General features: G+C 26.1%; 2 protein-coding genes across 2 annotated transcripts; both read left to right on the top strand.

Moving 5' to 3' along the window:
* The first annotated feature begins 8,870 nt into the window (after positions 1–8,870).
* Positions 8,871–13,824, top strand: LOC109813461 (uncharacterized). The gene is made up of 2 exons (XM_083059430.1): positions 8,871–12,261; positions 12,393–13,824. Exons 1-2 carry the CDS (start codon positions 11,677–11,679, stop codon positions 12,702–12,704), a joined length of 897 nt encoding a protein of 298 aa, XP_082915556.1. The 5' UTR covers positions 8,871–11,676; the 3' UTR covers positions 12,705–13,824.
* Positions 13,825–16,460: 2,636 nt separating this feature from the next.
* LOC109795401 (transcription factor bHLH84) lies at positions 16,461–18,309 on the top strand. Its single transcript, XM_020354893.3, has 5 exons — positions 16,461–17,109; positions 17,279–17,548; positions 17,665–17,730; positions 17,814–17,879; positions 17,986–18,309. Exons 1-5 carry the CDS (start codon positions 16,525–16,527, stop codon positions 18,082–18,084), a joined length of 1,086 nt encoding a protein of 361 aa, XP_020210482.1. The 5' UTR covers positions 16,461–16,524; the 3' UTR covers positions 18,085–18,309.
* Positions 18,310–18,616: the final 307 nt, after the last annotated feature.

The raw sequence follows: 18,616 nt of genomic DNA, 5'->3' as shown, positions 1-18,616 counted from the left end.
CAAATACTTAATTGTATTACTTCACCTTGTGATTCAAATGCCTTTAAAAATTCCGAACAAATATGATGCTTAGTTTACATTCTATAAGTCAAATAGAAAGAAAGGATCTCATGAATTTCAATCCGATATTAAATTGGATATTCGGGTTGGACTTTTTCTTTTCGACTTACTATTTATTATAGTAGTTGAAACCATCCAATTATCTAGAGTTAAATGGTTGACAAATCAAAAGTCAATTTTTCTCCAAATAAAAGAACTAAGAGTTCTACTCTTTCAAGCTACTGAAGTCAAACATCATACTTATATCAAAATTAATATAATTTCTGCCTCAATTGACTTGCATGCATGGCCTTCAGTTAGGAGTTTTTTCTTGATTGATTTTATGCACCCACCACCCACCACCCAACAAAAGATCATATCAAAGGAAGTGTTAGTTCAAATATTTGGTTTGCACTTGTAGTTGGTAACATGGACTTACTTTATCATTTTAAAAAACTAGGGTGCCAAAGTGTAAGTGTAACAATAGGATAGTAGAATACTATTAATATATATATATATATATATATATATATATATATATATATATATATATATATATATTATCAATGTACATAATCCAGATAATGTCTCAAAGTAGACAAAATACTAGTATATCAATAAAAAGGAAACCAATTTCAGGAGAAAAAAAATAGTATGCTAAAGTAGAGGGTAGAAAATGAGAGACTTATATTAATATTTTTCTCACAAAATTAAATGGAGAAAAACTTAATAATATTCATTTTAATATAACGATTTATTTATTCTCAGGTCTGTCAATCCTAATTGACGAACTAGTCTATATACATTAATTAGTTACTAATAGAATTTGACATAATTTCTAAATAGTTGGGTTATGGCCAACATCTCATTATTCTAAACGGTAAAAAGACCTTTTAAAGAGAAGTTATACTAACTTTGATAATATTTTTTTTCTTAATAGAAATTCATTTTTATTTATTGAATTAATGAAGATTATCTTTGATGTAAAAAGGAAAAAAAAAAATCTGTTATATACCTTGCATTACAATTTTTTTAGCAGAGACTACGATTATCACCCAAAGAAAATGATTCTATTTGAGTCAGAATTATTCTGAAAGGAAAATTTTCACCTAAGTATTTATCATATTTTGCATATTCAATTTTTTTTTGGCTATATGTTTTAGGGAATTATTAACTTATTTTGATATGTCAATATCCTTATTGTTGTTGTTTTCTATTTTTAATGAAATTTCAAATAGAGTTATATTTTTTGTCATTATAAATAAGCGGATTTATTTTTTTGCTTTTGTAAAAAGATTTTATTTTTCATCTCTATAAATTATATAATCAATTTCTTTAAACAAATGTAAAGTCACCACTTAAAATAAATATTATTTATTTTAAATAATTGTTATAAAAATGATTTTAAATTTTAAAAAAATAAAAATTATATATATATATATATTTATTTATTTACTTTATAATAATAAAAACATATTTACCAACAAAGTTCTATACAATTATATGATAATAATTTTTTTAAAATATGTTGACTAAACATGTCAATTAAACTCGCACTCGCGAGCACTCATCCGAGTTTGACCTTATTTTGACAGAAAAAAACTTGTTTTGAGTAAATATGGATTTTTATCAACTTGAAAAATCAGGTTGGCTAACTCTCCACTTTGCACCCGTATCCATATTCATTCCCTCGCATTTTTATTTTTTTTACATTTTTTTTACACCAAAGAAATATATATAATATAAATTAAAGTTAAGTTTTTAATTTTTAATTTAAAAATAAATTATTTTAGTAATTAAAATTATAACAATAATTAAGTTAAAAATTTAAAATGATCCATTTAATTAAAAGTATAATATAATTTTTAAAATTTATATTTATAAGCTTTTTCTTATTTATTATTATTTTCATATATTATTTATATTATCAACTCCTAAAAGTTAATAAAATAATATTGAACCCATTTTATATGGATGGAGGATCCACAGGTGATTGTGATGTTGGTACAAATGTAAATTACATTGTTCCAGTTGCTTAAATAATAACACGGGTTAGCAGTGCATAGCACGTTCCCATATTTATCCATCTTTCATGTTTCCACTTTCCACGCTCTTTCTTTCCAAACTAATTCAGTTTTTCTATTCTAAATTACTTTTTTTTTCCAGCTGACGTAACTAGTTTTATCGTCCAACATCAAATTCCAACGCACAAATTTTTATATTTTTTAAAGTTTTTATTGGATGAAAAAATTTTAAGATTTTTTTTAATTTTTTTTAATCTAATTTAATTTTTATTTACTATAATTATTTATAAATTAAATTAATATTTTTAAATAAATTATTAATAAATAAAAAATATTGTATTATAATATTATTTATTTATCATAAATTTAAAATATAATTTATATATTTAAAAATATCTATTTATATAAATTTTAAATATAATTTATATATTCAAACATAATTTATATATATAATTTATCATAAATTTTAGTTATATATAATAAATATTTTACTTGTGTATTGCATTGGTTAAAATATTAGTTTAAAAGTAAAACTTAATTATATCTCTTTAGCATGTTTCATTTTGTGATTGTTTTTCTTGTTTAGTTTTTCACCTTTATAATTGTGTTTGTGTAAGTCTGCAAAGTTTTAAAAAATTTAAAAATTATTGAATATTTTGTTTCATTAATTTAAAGTTACAGATAATTATAAAATTGTTTTATATAATTTAAATTAATAAAATGAAGTATCAAATAGTTTTAAAAATTTTTAAAATTTTTCAGACTTGATTTATGTATTAAAATTTTTTAATTTAGTGATTGAATTGTTAAAATTTGATGTAAAATATTTATGATTAAGTAGAGTAAGTTTAGATAAATTTACTTTTAAAGTAAGTGAATCTCTTTCTTTCTCTCTCTCTTTATACATATATATATATTTATCGTGACAATTTATTTATTTATTTTCCACAAGATATACAATTGTTATTCTTATATTAGCCTTTTTTTATGTTATTTTTACTTTGGATATACAAATGATTATGAAATCTTTACAAGTATCTATATATCATAATATAAGTTGATCAGTGAACGAGATCTAAGTATTGATTGATATGAAATACAACTGCATTGTTTAGGTTTATTGAATCTCAATCTAGAAAAATATATAATTTTTTGATATCAAGTCTAAAGCAAAATAATGAGATTGTAAAAATAATATACAAATGACCGCTATATTTTTAACTGTTGGTTGGATAATGTGCAATGAATGAGTATGGTATAAAATTGTTAGTTGTATTTATGTGAGTGTCTAATCTTAGTGGCGAGAGTTTATATATGATAATATCATAATTTTTTGAAAATATAATTGGTTCGACTAAAAACCGATCCTTAACCTAGTTGATTAGTTCAAAAAATTATTTTTGATATCAAGTCTAAAGCAAAATAATGAGATTGTAAAAATAATATACAAATGACCGCTATATTTTTAACTATTGGTTGGATAATGTGCAATGAATGAGTATGGTATAAAATTGTTAGTTGTATTTATGTGAGTGTCTAATCTTAGTGGCGAGAGTTTATATATGATAATATCATAATTTTTTGAAAATATAATTGGTTCGACTAAAAATCGATCCTTAACCTAGTTGATTAGTTCAAAAAATTATTTTATAGTAAATCGATGAAGAAACCAATAAAACCCACTTAAAGTCTATAAAAAAAATTCAATTGAATCAATTCAATTAAAAAAAATAAAAATATTTTTAATGAAAATACATGTTTAAAAAATTGTAAATTAGAATAACCTATTTTTAATATTTCTCTTATAAATATAATTTAATCATTTATATTAATTTGTAATTTTTAATATCTTTAATTCTTTTCATAATTTATATTATACTAATTTTATATTTTTTTATTCTAAATGTAAACTTATTATTATTAATGGATATTGTTATATTTTATTAAAATTTAGACTTAAATATTATATTTGTATTTAGTTTAGAAGTAAAATATTATGTTACATTAAATGTTAAAAATTTATAAATAATATCTTATTTTAATTTTTAGTATTATAAAATTATGATATTATATTTATTTAATAATAATAATAATAATAGTAATAATTTTATTAATAACAATTTAATCTCTGCTCAAGTATTAAATCTTGAATTAGTATCTAGATCGTTTCAATATCTACTATAACTTTAAAATATTAGATAATATATACATAAATTTATATTTAAATAATGTTATTGTAATTATAATTTATAATTTTTATAGATAAAAAATAGTAAATACTGATAAATACGTCCTTAATGGTCAAGACAACAGAAACTTTTAATATAGCAGTTTTTATGGCTACTTAAAAGATAATTTTCAATTGTTCCCTCACATATTTACCTACCTTCCGCAATGACAAACAAAAGAATTATAAAAATTATTATTTAAATGTTTTTAAGTTCCTTTAATATGAGATGAATTTATCATTAATCTTTTAAATTTAAAAATAATTTTTAAGTTCCTATAATTAAAAAAAAAAGTCTATTATAGATTTTATGTCCAAACACTATGTCGACCGCAACATCTTTTCATGAAACTTTTCTGATGAAACATGAAAGTAAATTAACATAGCTATATATGTCACCTAGAGCAACAAAAAATAATCACTAGCACTTCTTTTATAAATAGACTTAATTGGATTTTTGTCATTTATATTTTATAATTATGTAAATATTGTCATATAATTTTTAAAATTATATATTTATTTGTTTAATTTTTAAAATTTTATATATTTTATCATTTTATTATTTTAGTAGTTGATTATTTAATGTCATTATTTTTTTTATATCAATTAATGTCATTATTTGATTGTATATTTTATATATATCTATAGTATCATCTTTGTATCGTCTTTTAAGAAAGTGATATTAGAATTTAACTAAATTCTACAAATTGACTTGTAAGATAATGATTAATCTTTGTTTTATTTTTGAAGAAAACATAATCAACTCAATTCATTAACAATATGATGAATAATATGTAAGTTTTATTATAATACATCAATTATCGAAAATTAAAAGGATCATTGAATTTCATGATTCTTACATAATAATAAGAAATTATATGTACCTTTTTTCCATAATGAAAATTTCCTTTGATTCTTATAATATTTTGATCTTTTTGATAAGAGAATTAAGATTTCACTTCCTTTGACTTTTCTTTCTACCCTCTCTATCTTCAGTGATGACTAAGGTTTTAGAGAATACTTTATGTTAAGGGCATGGACCTTGTTTCACATTAATGAATATTTATAACTCTTAAAGATTTTTATTTCCATCAAATAATAATTATTCTCAAAATTATTCAATTAAGCCTATTTATGATTTAGTCCCTATTTATTTATTTATTAACCCCTTTATACATCATATTTATCTCATATGAGACATAATTATTTAACATAATACAGTAGGGGATGTGACTCCACTCAATATGACCAGCTTGAAATTCAATTACTAACAAATGAATCATTGAATTTGTTTATCTTGATGATTACTCTCTACTTATATATAATATTATTATTTTATCACTAGTTAATGTAAGATTTTCAATATATATTGTGCTGATAACTAAACACCTCAAGAGTGAAATCTACATAGAAAAAGTAGTTGTAAATAATCTGATAACAGTTTAATAGAGAGCCGAACAACAATTAATAATAGTTCGAATAGGTGACAACATTCATAAAATAAAATAAAAATGCAATTAAACTTTATAAATAAGATGGAGGAGACTGGTTTCTCATCCGAGTTTCGAAATGAACAATTGATCATAGAATATAATTGCATTTTAATTCTGACACATTTTTTTAAATTTTTTTTTAATATATGAAGGGACAGGATAGTTGATAAAAAGAAAATAGTAGTGGTTTGAAATAGGGAAATAGCTAACCGAATGCCAGCTGTTTCATAATATCAATCTGCCAACAAATAAATACACAAAACCCCTTTTAATTAAAGTCGTGCCTGCCGGTTTATAAGCTATGTACAGCCAAATTCATATTCTTTTTTCTTCACCCCAAATGCAAACGCATGCAAATTGCAATGCTAGAAACCTAATCTCTTTTTTTAGGGCCTTCCTATGTATATAAATAAATAAAACAATAAATTCACGATGTGTGATTTAAAACACAGGTTTTTGTTCGAATAAACTTAAAATAAGAGGAGAATATATATATATATATATATATATATATCATTTTTTTAATTTAAAATAAAGTTATATATTTTAATTTTTATAAAAATATCTCATCCAACTTCTCTTAAAATTGAGTTACGAGTATTTAATGAAAAAGATAGAAATCTTAAAATTAAAGAAGTCTCCTGGAGTGCGAAGATTTGATTCCTTTGTGTTGAGCAGAGCAGAGTTTGCATAGAGTGTGTAATATGCCAACGGAACGGCCGACTCTAATAATACAATAAACAATACACATATATACCAATTTTGCCATCATTCATTCAGAACAACCTTATCACCCAACTCATATAAACAAATAATAATATGAATTTTAATTGAATACTATTACTTTACTCTTGAACCGATTCAACCATAATTATAATGATACAGAAAGAATAATATCTTCATTTCGACAACTAAATTGTTGCAGTTTTGAGTGACTCAAAATAATATTCTCATCTGAATTTGTAAACCATAATATTGTATAACATGTATTTAAATTTTCTTTTACACACATATAATGAGATTCACTCACTTTAATAATAATTATTGATTGAATTATTTTATTTAATAATTTATGGTCATATTAAATTTTAACAATTTAATAGATAAATTTAAAAAAATTTATAAATACATCAAATTTATAAATTTTTATAAAATTTGAAAATTATATAATACTTTATTACATATATTTAAATTAACATATAATATATATATATATATATATATATATATATATTTTATCAATATACGTTAATTTGAATTAATGTAACAAAGTATAAAATAATTTTCAAATCTTATAAAAATTCATAGAAATAATATATTTGTTAAGAATTTTTAATCTAACTGTTAAATCATTAAAATTTAATGTATATTATGGAAGTTCGTGAATTTTTCCTTTTATATAATACATTAAATTAAAAAAAATTAATATATAGATTAAGTTTGTAAATTTTAAAAAAATTTAAAAATTATTTGATACTTCATAATATAAATTCAAATCAACATATAAAATATTTTTATGATTATTCGTCAATTTGAATTAATGAAATAAAGTATTAAATAATTTTTAAATATTTTAAAAATTTGTAGAGTTAATATATACATTAAGAACTTTTAATTTAACAATTGGATCGTTAAAATTTAATATAAAACATGCATTATTTAAAAAAGTAAGTCTATATAAATTTATTCTTGAAGTAAATAAATTATTCCTCATATATATCATTACATGTACAAAAATTTAATGTCATTATTAGTTTTAATTAGATGAAAAACATATTTTTTTTTAAAAAAAATTAAGAAACTAAGTTAAACTCATGAATAATAAGAGTAAATTGAATAATTTTTTTGTTTTATATCAATGTTCTAAAATTTTATATTAAATTAATCTAGTTCGATCGGAAAGTAAATAAAATCTAACAAAGAAATATTTTCGTGAAGGATGAAATTTAAATATTGTCTAAATAATTCAATTTTAGATTTAGTATATGTAAATCACTTATACTCGACTCCATGACTAGTAAATTTAATAGATTAAATTGAATGAAGTAAAGATAAAAAAAAAAAGTAATTAACACATAATTTACTAGCTGGTGACCTCAATGTTTAGCACATTACTTAATTTGCAGGTGATAGTTGTGAATTACAAGCTGTGTATTTCTTTATTACTGATTTTGTAGAGTAGAATTATTTTATTTTTGTGATTCAAAATTGTATTTTAGATATATAATTTAAAATTGAATGGCACAAATTTAAGTCTAGTGCGAAGTGTTAAAGGATTACGTGTAAATTTAATTTTGGTTGAATATAGCATTGCTTCCTACATGACAATGTGCATGAAGTGTGAGGAGTGAGGAAGGGTACTTAGTACTTACGCATAAACTGAAGCGTAGAAACCGGCAGGAACAACGGTGATTGGTGGGATAGTCACATAACTACTTTTCTAAATCATTCCAACTACTAATTACACACTTCTTTTTCAAACAAATTATTCTTCCCCTTTTTTTTTTTTTAATGAGTATTACTTTTATGTATATTTTAATTAATATATTTCATTTTTTTCTTTAAAATTTAACTAACAAGATGTGGTCACTTATCTATCTTTGTTACGTTAATTATAGAGGATAATTTTTTAAATATTACTCTCAACTCCTAAAAATTTAAGTGCAAATTTTAATGTATATATATATATAATTTATATTATTATTACATAAGTATAAAAGAAATTACTATGAATTATTTATTTACAAGTCGGATTATGATTTTTTTTATGAGTTATTAATTTTTTTTCCATGATTCATCTTTAACCCTTCTCCTTTAATGGAGAAGCCCTTCTTGAAGAAATTGGAAAAGGATTCAACAAGCATGAGCAATAATATGTTTGTGTTGGAATTCATTCATTATCTTCACTAATTTGAAAAGGACAAAATTTTACTGACACACATTCACTCATGTCTTCATTAATCGTGAAATCCTAAAAGTAGTTGAGTTCATTATTTGTGCTTTATTTCTCATTTTGAAATTAAAGTAACAACAATTGATACAAGAACATGGTTTAGAATTTCCTTTGGACCTATTCGTAATGGTAACAATCATAAAAGAACTTCAAAGTCATTTATTCCTAGGACTTTTACAATTAGTAAAGACTCGGTGAATGAGTATGTCATATTAAATCTTTGTCTTTTTTACTAAATTTTATTTCCATTTTTTCAAAAAAGGTTTTCCCGTTAAAGGAGAAGGTTAGAAATGACCCATGAAAAAAAATATATGACCTAACTTATAAGTAAATAACTTGGGATAATATTTTTATATTCTTATATATTATATATATTAAAACTTGCACATAAACTTCTAAGAGTTAAAAATAATATTTAAAAACTATCCTTTATAATTGATGTGATAGAAGTAGACACATGAGTACATTCTATTAGCCGGACTCTTACTTCTATGTCTTGTTCAGATAAAATATTTTTAAGAAAAAAAATAAAATAAAAAAAAAAACATTTTTTTTCTTCTATAAGTTAGTATCAACTTATATATAAAAAACTATTTTTGACAAATTAATAAGACAAAACTTCTACAATTAATTTATACATAAATTAATTTAAACTTTTAAAAATTATTTTATTTTTCTTTGTTATCTTCTTCTTTTATAAATATTATAAAAAAAATATTAAAAGCAGAGCATTAATACAATACTTAATATATATATTTTTTGGTAATATATATATCTTTGAACGATAAATGTTTTAAGCTAGTATAATGTGAATTCTTCACATTTATTTTTAGAATTTTCATATGCATTGATCAACTAGATACATGTACTGTACATAAATAGGGTCACATAACATAATTTTCGTTACCAAAATAAACAATCAAATATATCATAATGTAAAAAATAAAATTAGGAAAAAAATACATATCTAATTAACATAAGATAATAGCAACATCATTTTCCTATTCATCAAATTTTTGTAGTTCAATAAGTTTAATATATATAACATTGAAGAAGTAACACAAAAAAATTATGATGTGTCTTGTACATATTGTATAACATTGAAGAAAAAAGACAAAATGATTATAACGTGTCTTAATTTTTTGGTGCTAATCTACAATAAATTGATTGTTGTTTAACAACCAATTTATAATATTTATTTCGACATCATAAAAATATTATCATCCCACATATTACATTATTTTTTTTACAGCATTACATCAATTATTTAGAAACTCCTTATATATTATCGATGCATTTTTTTGAATAGTGTCATTCTGTATCCGCATATATACAACCACTTTTTTTCATAGCTATTGATCGGTTTTCTATATCTGCCATTCTAAAATGGCAACTACTTTTCTTCCATACATATTCATATCTGCAGTTCTTCACGAGGCGCTTCACATGCTACGTAGCTCCATTCTATTTTGAATTAGGGGCATTCATTTCTGTGATTCTGTCACATATTAATTACCCCAATTATTTTATAATTACATTTTGAGTAAGAGTGCGATTGAATTGTTATCTTACCTAACACAATTTATTTGATTACTTTTTTTTTTGTTCGTGGACATTATTATAAAGCTGTTTGATGAAAATAGATGTATTTAATAAGTGAGTTAATTTCACCAACATCAAATATTTATTCAGATATTACTATTACTCGGAATAATATCTGAACAGATAACTTCTTTATATATATATATATTCTTTCATTTTTACCCTTTATTAATAAAATTCTTCATTTACTATCTTCATTAATATTACATTACTTATTGTAATAAGAAGTTTCCTTTAAAACTATATTATTTATTTTATTTCTAATAAAATATTTAAAAATATAATTACTTAAAAACATTTTTTGTCTAAAAACATATAAAATTTAATAAACATGTGTTTTTGTGTTATTTATTATTAATTGACTAGTTAAATATTTAATTTTATCAAACATTTTTTCTAAACTTCTTTTAATTAAATTAATCTTAACCCACTAAGCATCAATATCATCATTGTAAAAAAAGATTTTAGAATTATTCTTTCAACTTTGAACTAACTTTTCTATTTTCAGTTAATTGATCAGTTTTTGTTTTTTGATGCAGTTAATTGATCAGTTGTTTTCATCAAATAGTATAACTTATATATGGGCTTATTATCAAAATTATTAGGGGAAATTTAAAAAAAAAATACTTTAAGACAAAGGTATAAAAATGACCTGAACACACAACATGTTAGTTAAATATATGTTAGAAAATATTAACAAAACAGAATTCTTGAGTTGAGGGAACTGGTTGTGTTTTAGACTGCTTCGAAGGGTACATGAACCCAGTTGGCAGACAACACAGTCACTGTCCGATTCAAATTAAATTAGGTATTTAGAATGTTTGACAAACAAGAGACACTACCATGCCTAGAGCTCAATTGTCCATGTCAATGTCACTTTCGTTCCTTCTGTCTAACACAAATAATTCTTGTTATATTAATATCATATTCAGGGCCAGCAAATGACATTTTTCATTCTCCTTATTTGTCTCTAATGTACCACTAGTCTCATTCAGCAATACTTCTTTCTCACCTGAGAGGGGAATTTTAAGCCCCTTTCAAGATTGCTACTTTAATATATAGATCAAGACCATGAGATGAGTTCTCTAAGTTATAAGTGGTCCCATCAAGGACTAGTGGAAATTAATTTCTGGGTATTAGACTTGGTACTTAGTCAGCCCTTAATTCTTTCCAATAATGAATGGGATCTTTTTCCATACTTGAATCCAATCCCTTTTTGGCATTACCTTAGGTTGTTGAGTATAAATGTACTAGTAATGCTCTCACTATTCCTATCATCAAAATACTATCACACTAAAACAAGGGAACCGTTTCCTTCTCACAGGTTTTAAAAGAAATATGGAACCTGTTCAACTGATTTCTGAAGAATGGGGTTCTCTTTGTGGATTGCACACAACTGAGGAAGCTGACTTTATGGCTCAGTTGTTTGGTGGTAACTATTCTGTCACAGAAAAGCACTGTGGAAATACCAGTTTTGGCTTTTGGCCTTCCCATGAATCCACAACAGTGACCATGGCAGATACTAACAGCAACTCAAACTTTGTTTCAAATGTTACAGATACTAATTTTTTGTGTTTCTCACAAGGGAGTAGCTCCAGCACTGATAGTGGTGGTAATAACATACTTTCCACTACAAGTAGTGGAAGCTACTCCTGTGATCCAGCATCTAACTTTGACTCTGTGTCCATGCTTTATTCCCTGGGAGATGCCAAATTTAGTCCATATAGTTTTCAGTTGAATGACAACTTAAGCCAACGGATAAATGAAAACACTGATGAAGAGTTAAGTCTAGACCCTGTGGCTCTTGCTGACAACAATTTGCAGGCTAAGAGGGAGTATGAAATCATGGTTTCTGAACCTGTACAAGAGGATGGAAGCAGAAACCTGGAGACCCTGACAAAAAGACTTCGGAGCTCAATAGAGGTAGAGAGATACCAAGTTAATGTTTTTGCTACCTAGTGCTATCAGTATGTGTATTTTTTTCCCCCCTTCAGAATAGTATAGTTATGTCGTTTACTTGTGTTGGACTCCAATCATGATTTTATTGTGCATAGGTCTCAAAAACAGTGAGGAATGCTAAATCGAGGAAAAATCCAAAATCTGCTTCAATGAGCAACGATGAAGATGATAGAAGCTTGAGCCTCCCAAGGCATAGCTGTTTTTCACAAGGTGACTCTAATGCTTCTCTGGAGCCAAATGGAGGGGTATCATCAAAAGATCTTGCATCTCCCAATTCGTATAGAAAATCAAGAGCAACTACCCGCCCTGCCACTGATTCTCAGAGCCTCTATGCAAGAGTAAGTCACCCTTTTGAAGGGCATTTCTTCAATAAAATCACTGTGACAATTGCACATGTATATCAGTAACAGTCATCAATGATCACTGTGTTTAAACTATGAGTAATGATAACAATTTATACAATAATATATTTTTTGCTCTATCATTAATAAATATAATAAATTATATAATAACTTATACAATAATATTTTTTTTGTACTCTATCGTTAATAAATATAATAAATTATGTAATGGAGAGATAACAACTTATATAATAACTGTTTTTTTCCTGATGGAGAGATAGACACAATGACAATTGCAGTTGCATGGTGAAATCACATATAACAATTTGAAACCTTCTGTTAAATAAACATCTTCCATTATGCCTAAGGGTTCTTTCCTCGTGTTTTGCAGAAGAGAAGAGAAAGAATAAATGAAAGGTTGAGAATACTGCAAAACCTTGTCCCCAACGGAACTAAGGTAACACTCTTAGTGGCAATTGCTTAAATTGGTTAAGGTGTTCAGATTCTCAATCTCTTTCTTCGTAAATTGTAGGTGGATATCAGCACCATGCTTGAGGAAGCTGTCCAATACGTTAAGTTTTTACAGCTCCAAATTAAGGTAACAACTTGGAAAAGATGATTTCCATCTAGCAATTTATTTATTTTTATTTACAGAAGATAGTGATTATTAACTCATTTTATGTTTCCAAAATTTTGATTTGGATGAAACAGCTTCTGAGTTCCGACGATCTGTGGATGTATGCTCCAATTGCTTTTAATGGAATAAACATGGGACTAGACCTAAGCATTTCTCCAACCAAAGGAAGATGAATGCGATAGGCTGATACCATAGAAATTAAAGAGGATATAATATTTCATTAGCTTAGGTTACCACTTTATCAAGTTTAGTTCATTCATTAGATTACCACATGTTACTAAATTTCTAATCTATTATCCTTATTATAATTCTGATGGATAAAAAGATTGATTCATGAGTGTAATGACGCTGAATCCAGCAAACTAGGATCCGGATTAATTAATCAAACAAGTCCTTTCGAGAAACGACATCAATTTGAGTTAATTTCGTAATTCCTTTTGCAAACAATGTGGAAGAGTAGAAGATCCAAATATCTTTTTTTTGAATGCCACATATTTCCTTCTCGGTTAAACTTTTTCGAATATTAATTTATGGAAATATGGTGTATATATATGCCTCTCTTATTTAAGTTTAAAAGAATTAATTTATTGAACCGTGGCTCCTGGACTATGGATAAATTTAATCAAATGTTATACCAACTAACACGAGACGCAAACATAGGTCGTTATAGGGACATGGTCCGGTTGTCTCCCTAATTCATTTATTGGATTGTAACTATGTTATCAATCTTATTCATTAATTCATTAAAGTAATTAAGTTTAAATACATTTTTTTTGTTAATATAAAATATGGAGATCAAATTTAAAATAAAATAAATTATGGAGACAAAAATATATTTAAATTAAATAATTACATTTAATGGCTGTGACGAAGGTCTTGAGACCACCTTTTATGCAAACATGTTCTACTAAACATTAAATTGTTTTTTCCACAGCAGAATATACATTGAATCTGAAATTGATAATAACAACTTAATATGATCTGACGTGATAGTTGTAAAATAGAAAGTATTAATCTATATTTACGTTAATGCTAAATTATAATTAATTTCTATATATTAAATACAAATTTCTATTTCACATGATGTTTTTATAAATTTTTCTTCGATGAGAAAATTTGTCTAGATTTTTTTAACATCTTATTTAATTCTATTTTTATTTATTATAATTATTTATTAATTAAATGTTAATATTTTAAAATAAATTATCAATAAATAAAAAATACTTTTTTACAAGATAAATTATATATCATAAATCTAAAATATAATTTATATGTTTAAAAATATTTATATATACTTATTTTAAATATAATTTATATATTTAAATATAATATTTTTTTATATATAATTTATTATAAATTTTAATTATATTATATATCATGGATATTTTCTTAGCTTAAAGATACCATCAATATATCATGGATATTTTCTTAGTTTAATACCCCTGATTAAAGTTCATTGAGACTTAACTCATTTAGGATTGAAGATGAAGTTAACTAGCAAATTTCTCACGCCTTGTATGAATAATTCTAAATTTAAATATAAAAAAAAATTAAAGAGTAATTTATTTTTATGATTAATAAATATTGTTATATTAAATTTAAATAAACTAATAGACAAGTCTTTTTGAAATTGATGAGGAAATAATCGATAAGTGTATCTTAATTGACAACACATCTGGGACTTGAGGCGGAAAACGTATGTTTGATTCTCACAAAACACATCCTTGAGAAAGAACAAGAAACTTTAATGTGATTAAGTTCCTAAAAAATATTGTCATTAAAAAATGGAAAATGAAAATTTGATAATATATAAAGAGGATTTAAGCATAAGCTAAACTAGACACGTAAGAGGGCCAATCTGTATCCAGGTTAGGAGATAGAGAAATAGCGTGTTTGGATTCGGAATTGACACCTGCATAGGTGTGTTACATTAAACTAAGCTTTGACATGAAAATGTGAATCTCAATCTCAAATGTAAATTCAAACACATTGTAACTGAGAGATGAGACAATTTGGATACAAGCTAGAATCTACATTAAATAGGTTAAAAATAAAGCCAATGAGAAAAAAGACGAGCTCACAATGCCAAAGAAACCAACAGATATTATTAGTTATTTGGGGTTGGCTCAACTGATATATCGAACAGTGCAATACAAAAATGAATTATATATATATATTTGAGTTAAATTATTGTTACAAGTCCATTGAGGTACCACTGTAAATCCTTGTAACTAGAATGGCTGATTTTGTGTAGAGCATTCTTAAATTTGAGTGTAAGAGGAATCTTACAGCAGGTAGAATCTCTCATCTAATCAAACGAGCACTCACGTACTCACAAATGATATGAAAATTACAAGAAATCTTATTAATCGATATCTTAGAAGAGGAATATATTGTTGTCCATATATTCCAACACTATAAACATAGAATAGAATTAACAATATAGAACATTTCCCTGAAACCGGAACTAATCTTCATATATAAATGATTGATTTTGCCTTTACTTCACATCTGGATCATAGCCCAGATTCCCAACTCAGCATCAACATAAAATGCTCAACTCGGTACAAGAATCTCGCATAGTATCCATCCACGTAATGTTTGCAAATCTATAACTGAAAAACTGAGTTGAAATCACGAGGAGAAAGTGGTAGGTTTTTAACAGCTCTTGAGGGGACAAAAACACAGTTAACAGATAATGCTGTCTAGTTCTCAAAACAGTTTTAGAATGTCAGACTCACCGCCACGATCTCTAGCCGTCCTTCTAGCAAACGTCATTTTTATTTTTTTCCAATACAAAATTCATTTAATATCATATTCAAGGCCAACCCCACGTCGGTCTCACAATTAACAGGTGTAATTCTCTTTCAACAACCCTCAAATCTCCCTATTCTCACTCTCAAATACTTAAATATTGTGAGGAATTTTCAGGTCTAGGAAATCCGTGTAAGGTTAATAATGATATTATAACAATGTAATTGTAAACCAAATACTTGGAACTGGGACCTTTTCAGTTACAAGTGGTCCCATCAAGGACTTTTGCATATTGATTTGAGGGTGTAGGACTTTGTCAGATGCTAATTATTGGCAATTATGAATTGAGATCTTTTTATATGGATGAAGTCAATCCTTAGTGCCATACGGTTTCTGCTTGTTTGGTATAAATAGAGTATTGTTCTCATTCTACAATTGTGGCTTCTTATACAATCAAATACAATAGAAAAAGAAGAGCCACGCCAAAGAAACAAAATGGATCCTTCTGAGCAAATTTCTGAAGAATGGAGTTCTCTTAGTGGATTCTACACAGCTGAGGAAGCTGACTTTATGAGCCAGTTTCTTGATAACTGCTCACTCCCTGAGAACCTGTGTGGAAATTTCAATTTTGGAATTCCATCTGCCATATGGCCTGGCCATGAATCAACAATAGTGAGCGTCACAGGCATCAATGGAACTCCATATTTTCCTGCAAATGCTGATAATAGTAATACTAACTATTTATGTTTTTTACAAGGAAGTAGCTCCACTTCTGATAATAGCATTATATTTCCTACTACAAGTGGTAATAACTACTGCTTCAATGATCCTTTATCCAACATTGGCAACATGTCCATGGGTTTTTCCTCGGGGGATGCCAAGTTTAGCCCATATAATGTTCATAAGAGTGACTGCCAACAGATAAATGAAAACACTGATGAAGTGTTAGATCTAGAGGTTATTGCTGACCAGAATTTGCAGGATCACCAAGAATGTGAAGTAGTAGTTTCTGAAGCAGCAGAAGAGGATATAAACACCAATGTGGAGATGTCAGGGAAAAGATCTAGGGGCTCAATGCAGGTAGAATAACATAATTACTATATTCTTTTATAAATGAATCACTTACTATTGCTGTTTCCTAGACCTAGTAATATAACTATATTAGGATTTGGTTTTCCTAAAATGGTGTGTGTCTGATTTTGAGTGGTTCTCATCATGATTTGATAATTTTGATTTAATGATTTCATAGGGGAGGAAGAGCAAGAAAAATGTTAAATCTACGAAGAAAACAAAATCTGATTCTACAAGTAACTTTGAAGAGGGTAGAAGTCCTGGTGTTCAGGGTCAGAGCTTGAGCAGTAGCTGCTCAGAGGATGATGAGTCCAATGCTTCTCAGGAGCTAAATGGAGGAGGAACTTCAAGTTTGAGCCTGGAGGATTCTACAACTCTCAAGTTAAAGGGGAAAAAATCCACATCTAATAGAGGTTCTGCTACTGATCCACAGAGTGTATATGCAAGAGTATGTCCTTTGCCAAGTGTATTTCATTTGCTAATTATTGTATTGTTGTCCATGTATGATGTAGTGTAAAGTGTGAAGGATTAGATCTAAATTGGTTTGCCTTTTGCATAATGCAGAGAAGAAGAGAAAGAATAAATGAAAGGTTGAGAATCCTACAAAACCTTGTCCCCAATGGAACCAAGGTAGCTTTCTCAATAGCAGTAACCAACTATTGACAAAGTCAAAGTGGTTAAGATGCTGAAATTTGCTTCCTCATGAATTTCAGGTGGATATCAGCACCATGCTTGAGGAAGCTGTCCAATATGTGAAGTTTTTGCAGCTCCAAATTAAGGTAATAACACGAGTATGCTCCTTAAGTGAAAAATATTTTTCATACTATACATTTAAGAAATATAGACTCATTCAAATTTCCCTGAATTATGATTTCAATTTAACAGCTTCTGAGCTCTGATGATCTTTGGATGTACGCTCCTATAGCTTACAATGGAATGAACATTGGATTAGACCTCAATATTACCCCAACCAAACAACCATAAATATATCGCATGGCAATGAAAGGGGATCCGGCAATTTGAAAGCTGAGGGTACCCTTTTGGCATTTTGTGATGTTTCTGTTCTGTTCATAAGTATTAAGGAAGTATGAGATTAATTAATCAAGAGAACCTTATGTATTTTTGGACTATGAGAAATCATTTTCAGTTGATTTCTTATTTGTTTACTCCTAATTTTTTTAATAATCTATGTTTGGTTGCACCGTTTTACTAGCCTCGAATCATTTACTTTCTCAATACAATGAATGCTCTTGAAGATTCAGCGATTCTATTACTTAAAACATTCAATGACTCAGTCCACTTGTAAAATTATACATCTTTTCAAGATTCAAATACTAATTTTATCATCGAGTTAATTGAGTTCCAATGTGGAGCATTTGTGATGACAAGTTATTTGGAGAAATTAAAACTGATTAAAAGAAAAAATAGAAGATATTTTCAAAATTAAATGATTTTTTATTCTCAAAAAACTGTCTAATAGACATCGATAGTAATACTTAGTGTACCAGCTTAGCTG

Source organism: Cajanus cajan, chromosome 7 (assembly GCF_000230855.2).
Source record: "Cajanus cajan strain Asha chromosome 7, NIPB_CcT2T_4, whole genome shotgun sequence".
NCBI classification, from domain to species: Eukaryota; Viridiplantae; Streptophyta; class Magnoliopsida; order Fabales; family Fabaceae; genus Cajanus; species Cajanus cajan.
Note: the sequence above shows the minus strand (reverse complement) of the source record. Positions and strands in the feature narration are given on the sequence as shown.

Excerpts from the sequence above, each read along its gene's own strand:
- LOC109795401 (XM_020354893.3), top strand. The coding sequence starts at position 16,525 with ATGGATCCTTCTGAGCAAATTTCTGAAGAATGGAGTTCTCTTAGTGGA. Across the intron at positions 17,110-17,278 it reads GATCTAGGGGCTCAATGCAG|GGGAGGAAGAGCAAGAAAAA; the intron begins GTAGAATAACAT and ends ATGATTTCATAG. Across the intron at positions 17,880-17,985 it reads TTTTGCAGCTCCAAATTAAG|CTTCTGAGCTCTGATGATCT; the intron begins GTAATAACACGA and ends TCAATTTAACAG.
- LOC109813461 (XM_083059430.1), top strand. The coding sequence starts at position 11,677 with ATGGAACCTGTTCAACTGATTTCTGAAGAATGGGGTTCTCTTTGTGGA. Across the intron at positions 12,262-12,392 it reads GACTTCGGAGCTCAATAGAG|GTCTCAAAAACAGTGAGGAA; the intron begins GTAGAGAGATAC and ends TATTGTGCATAG.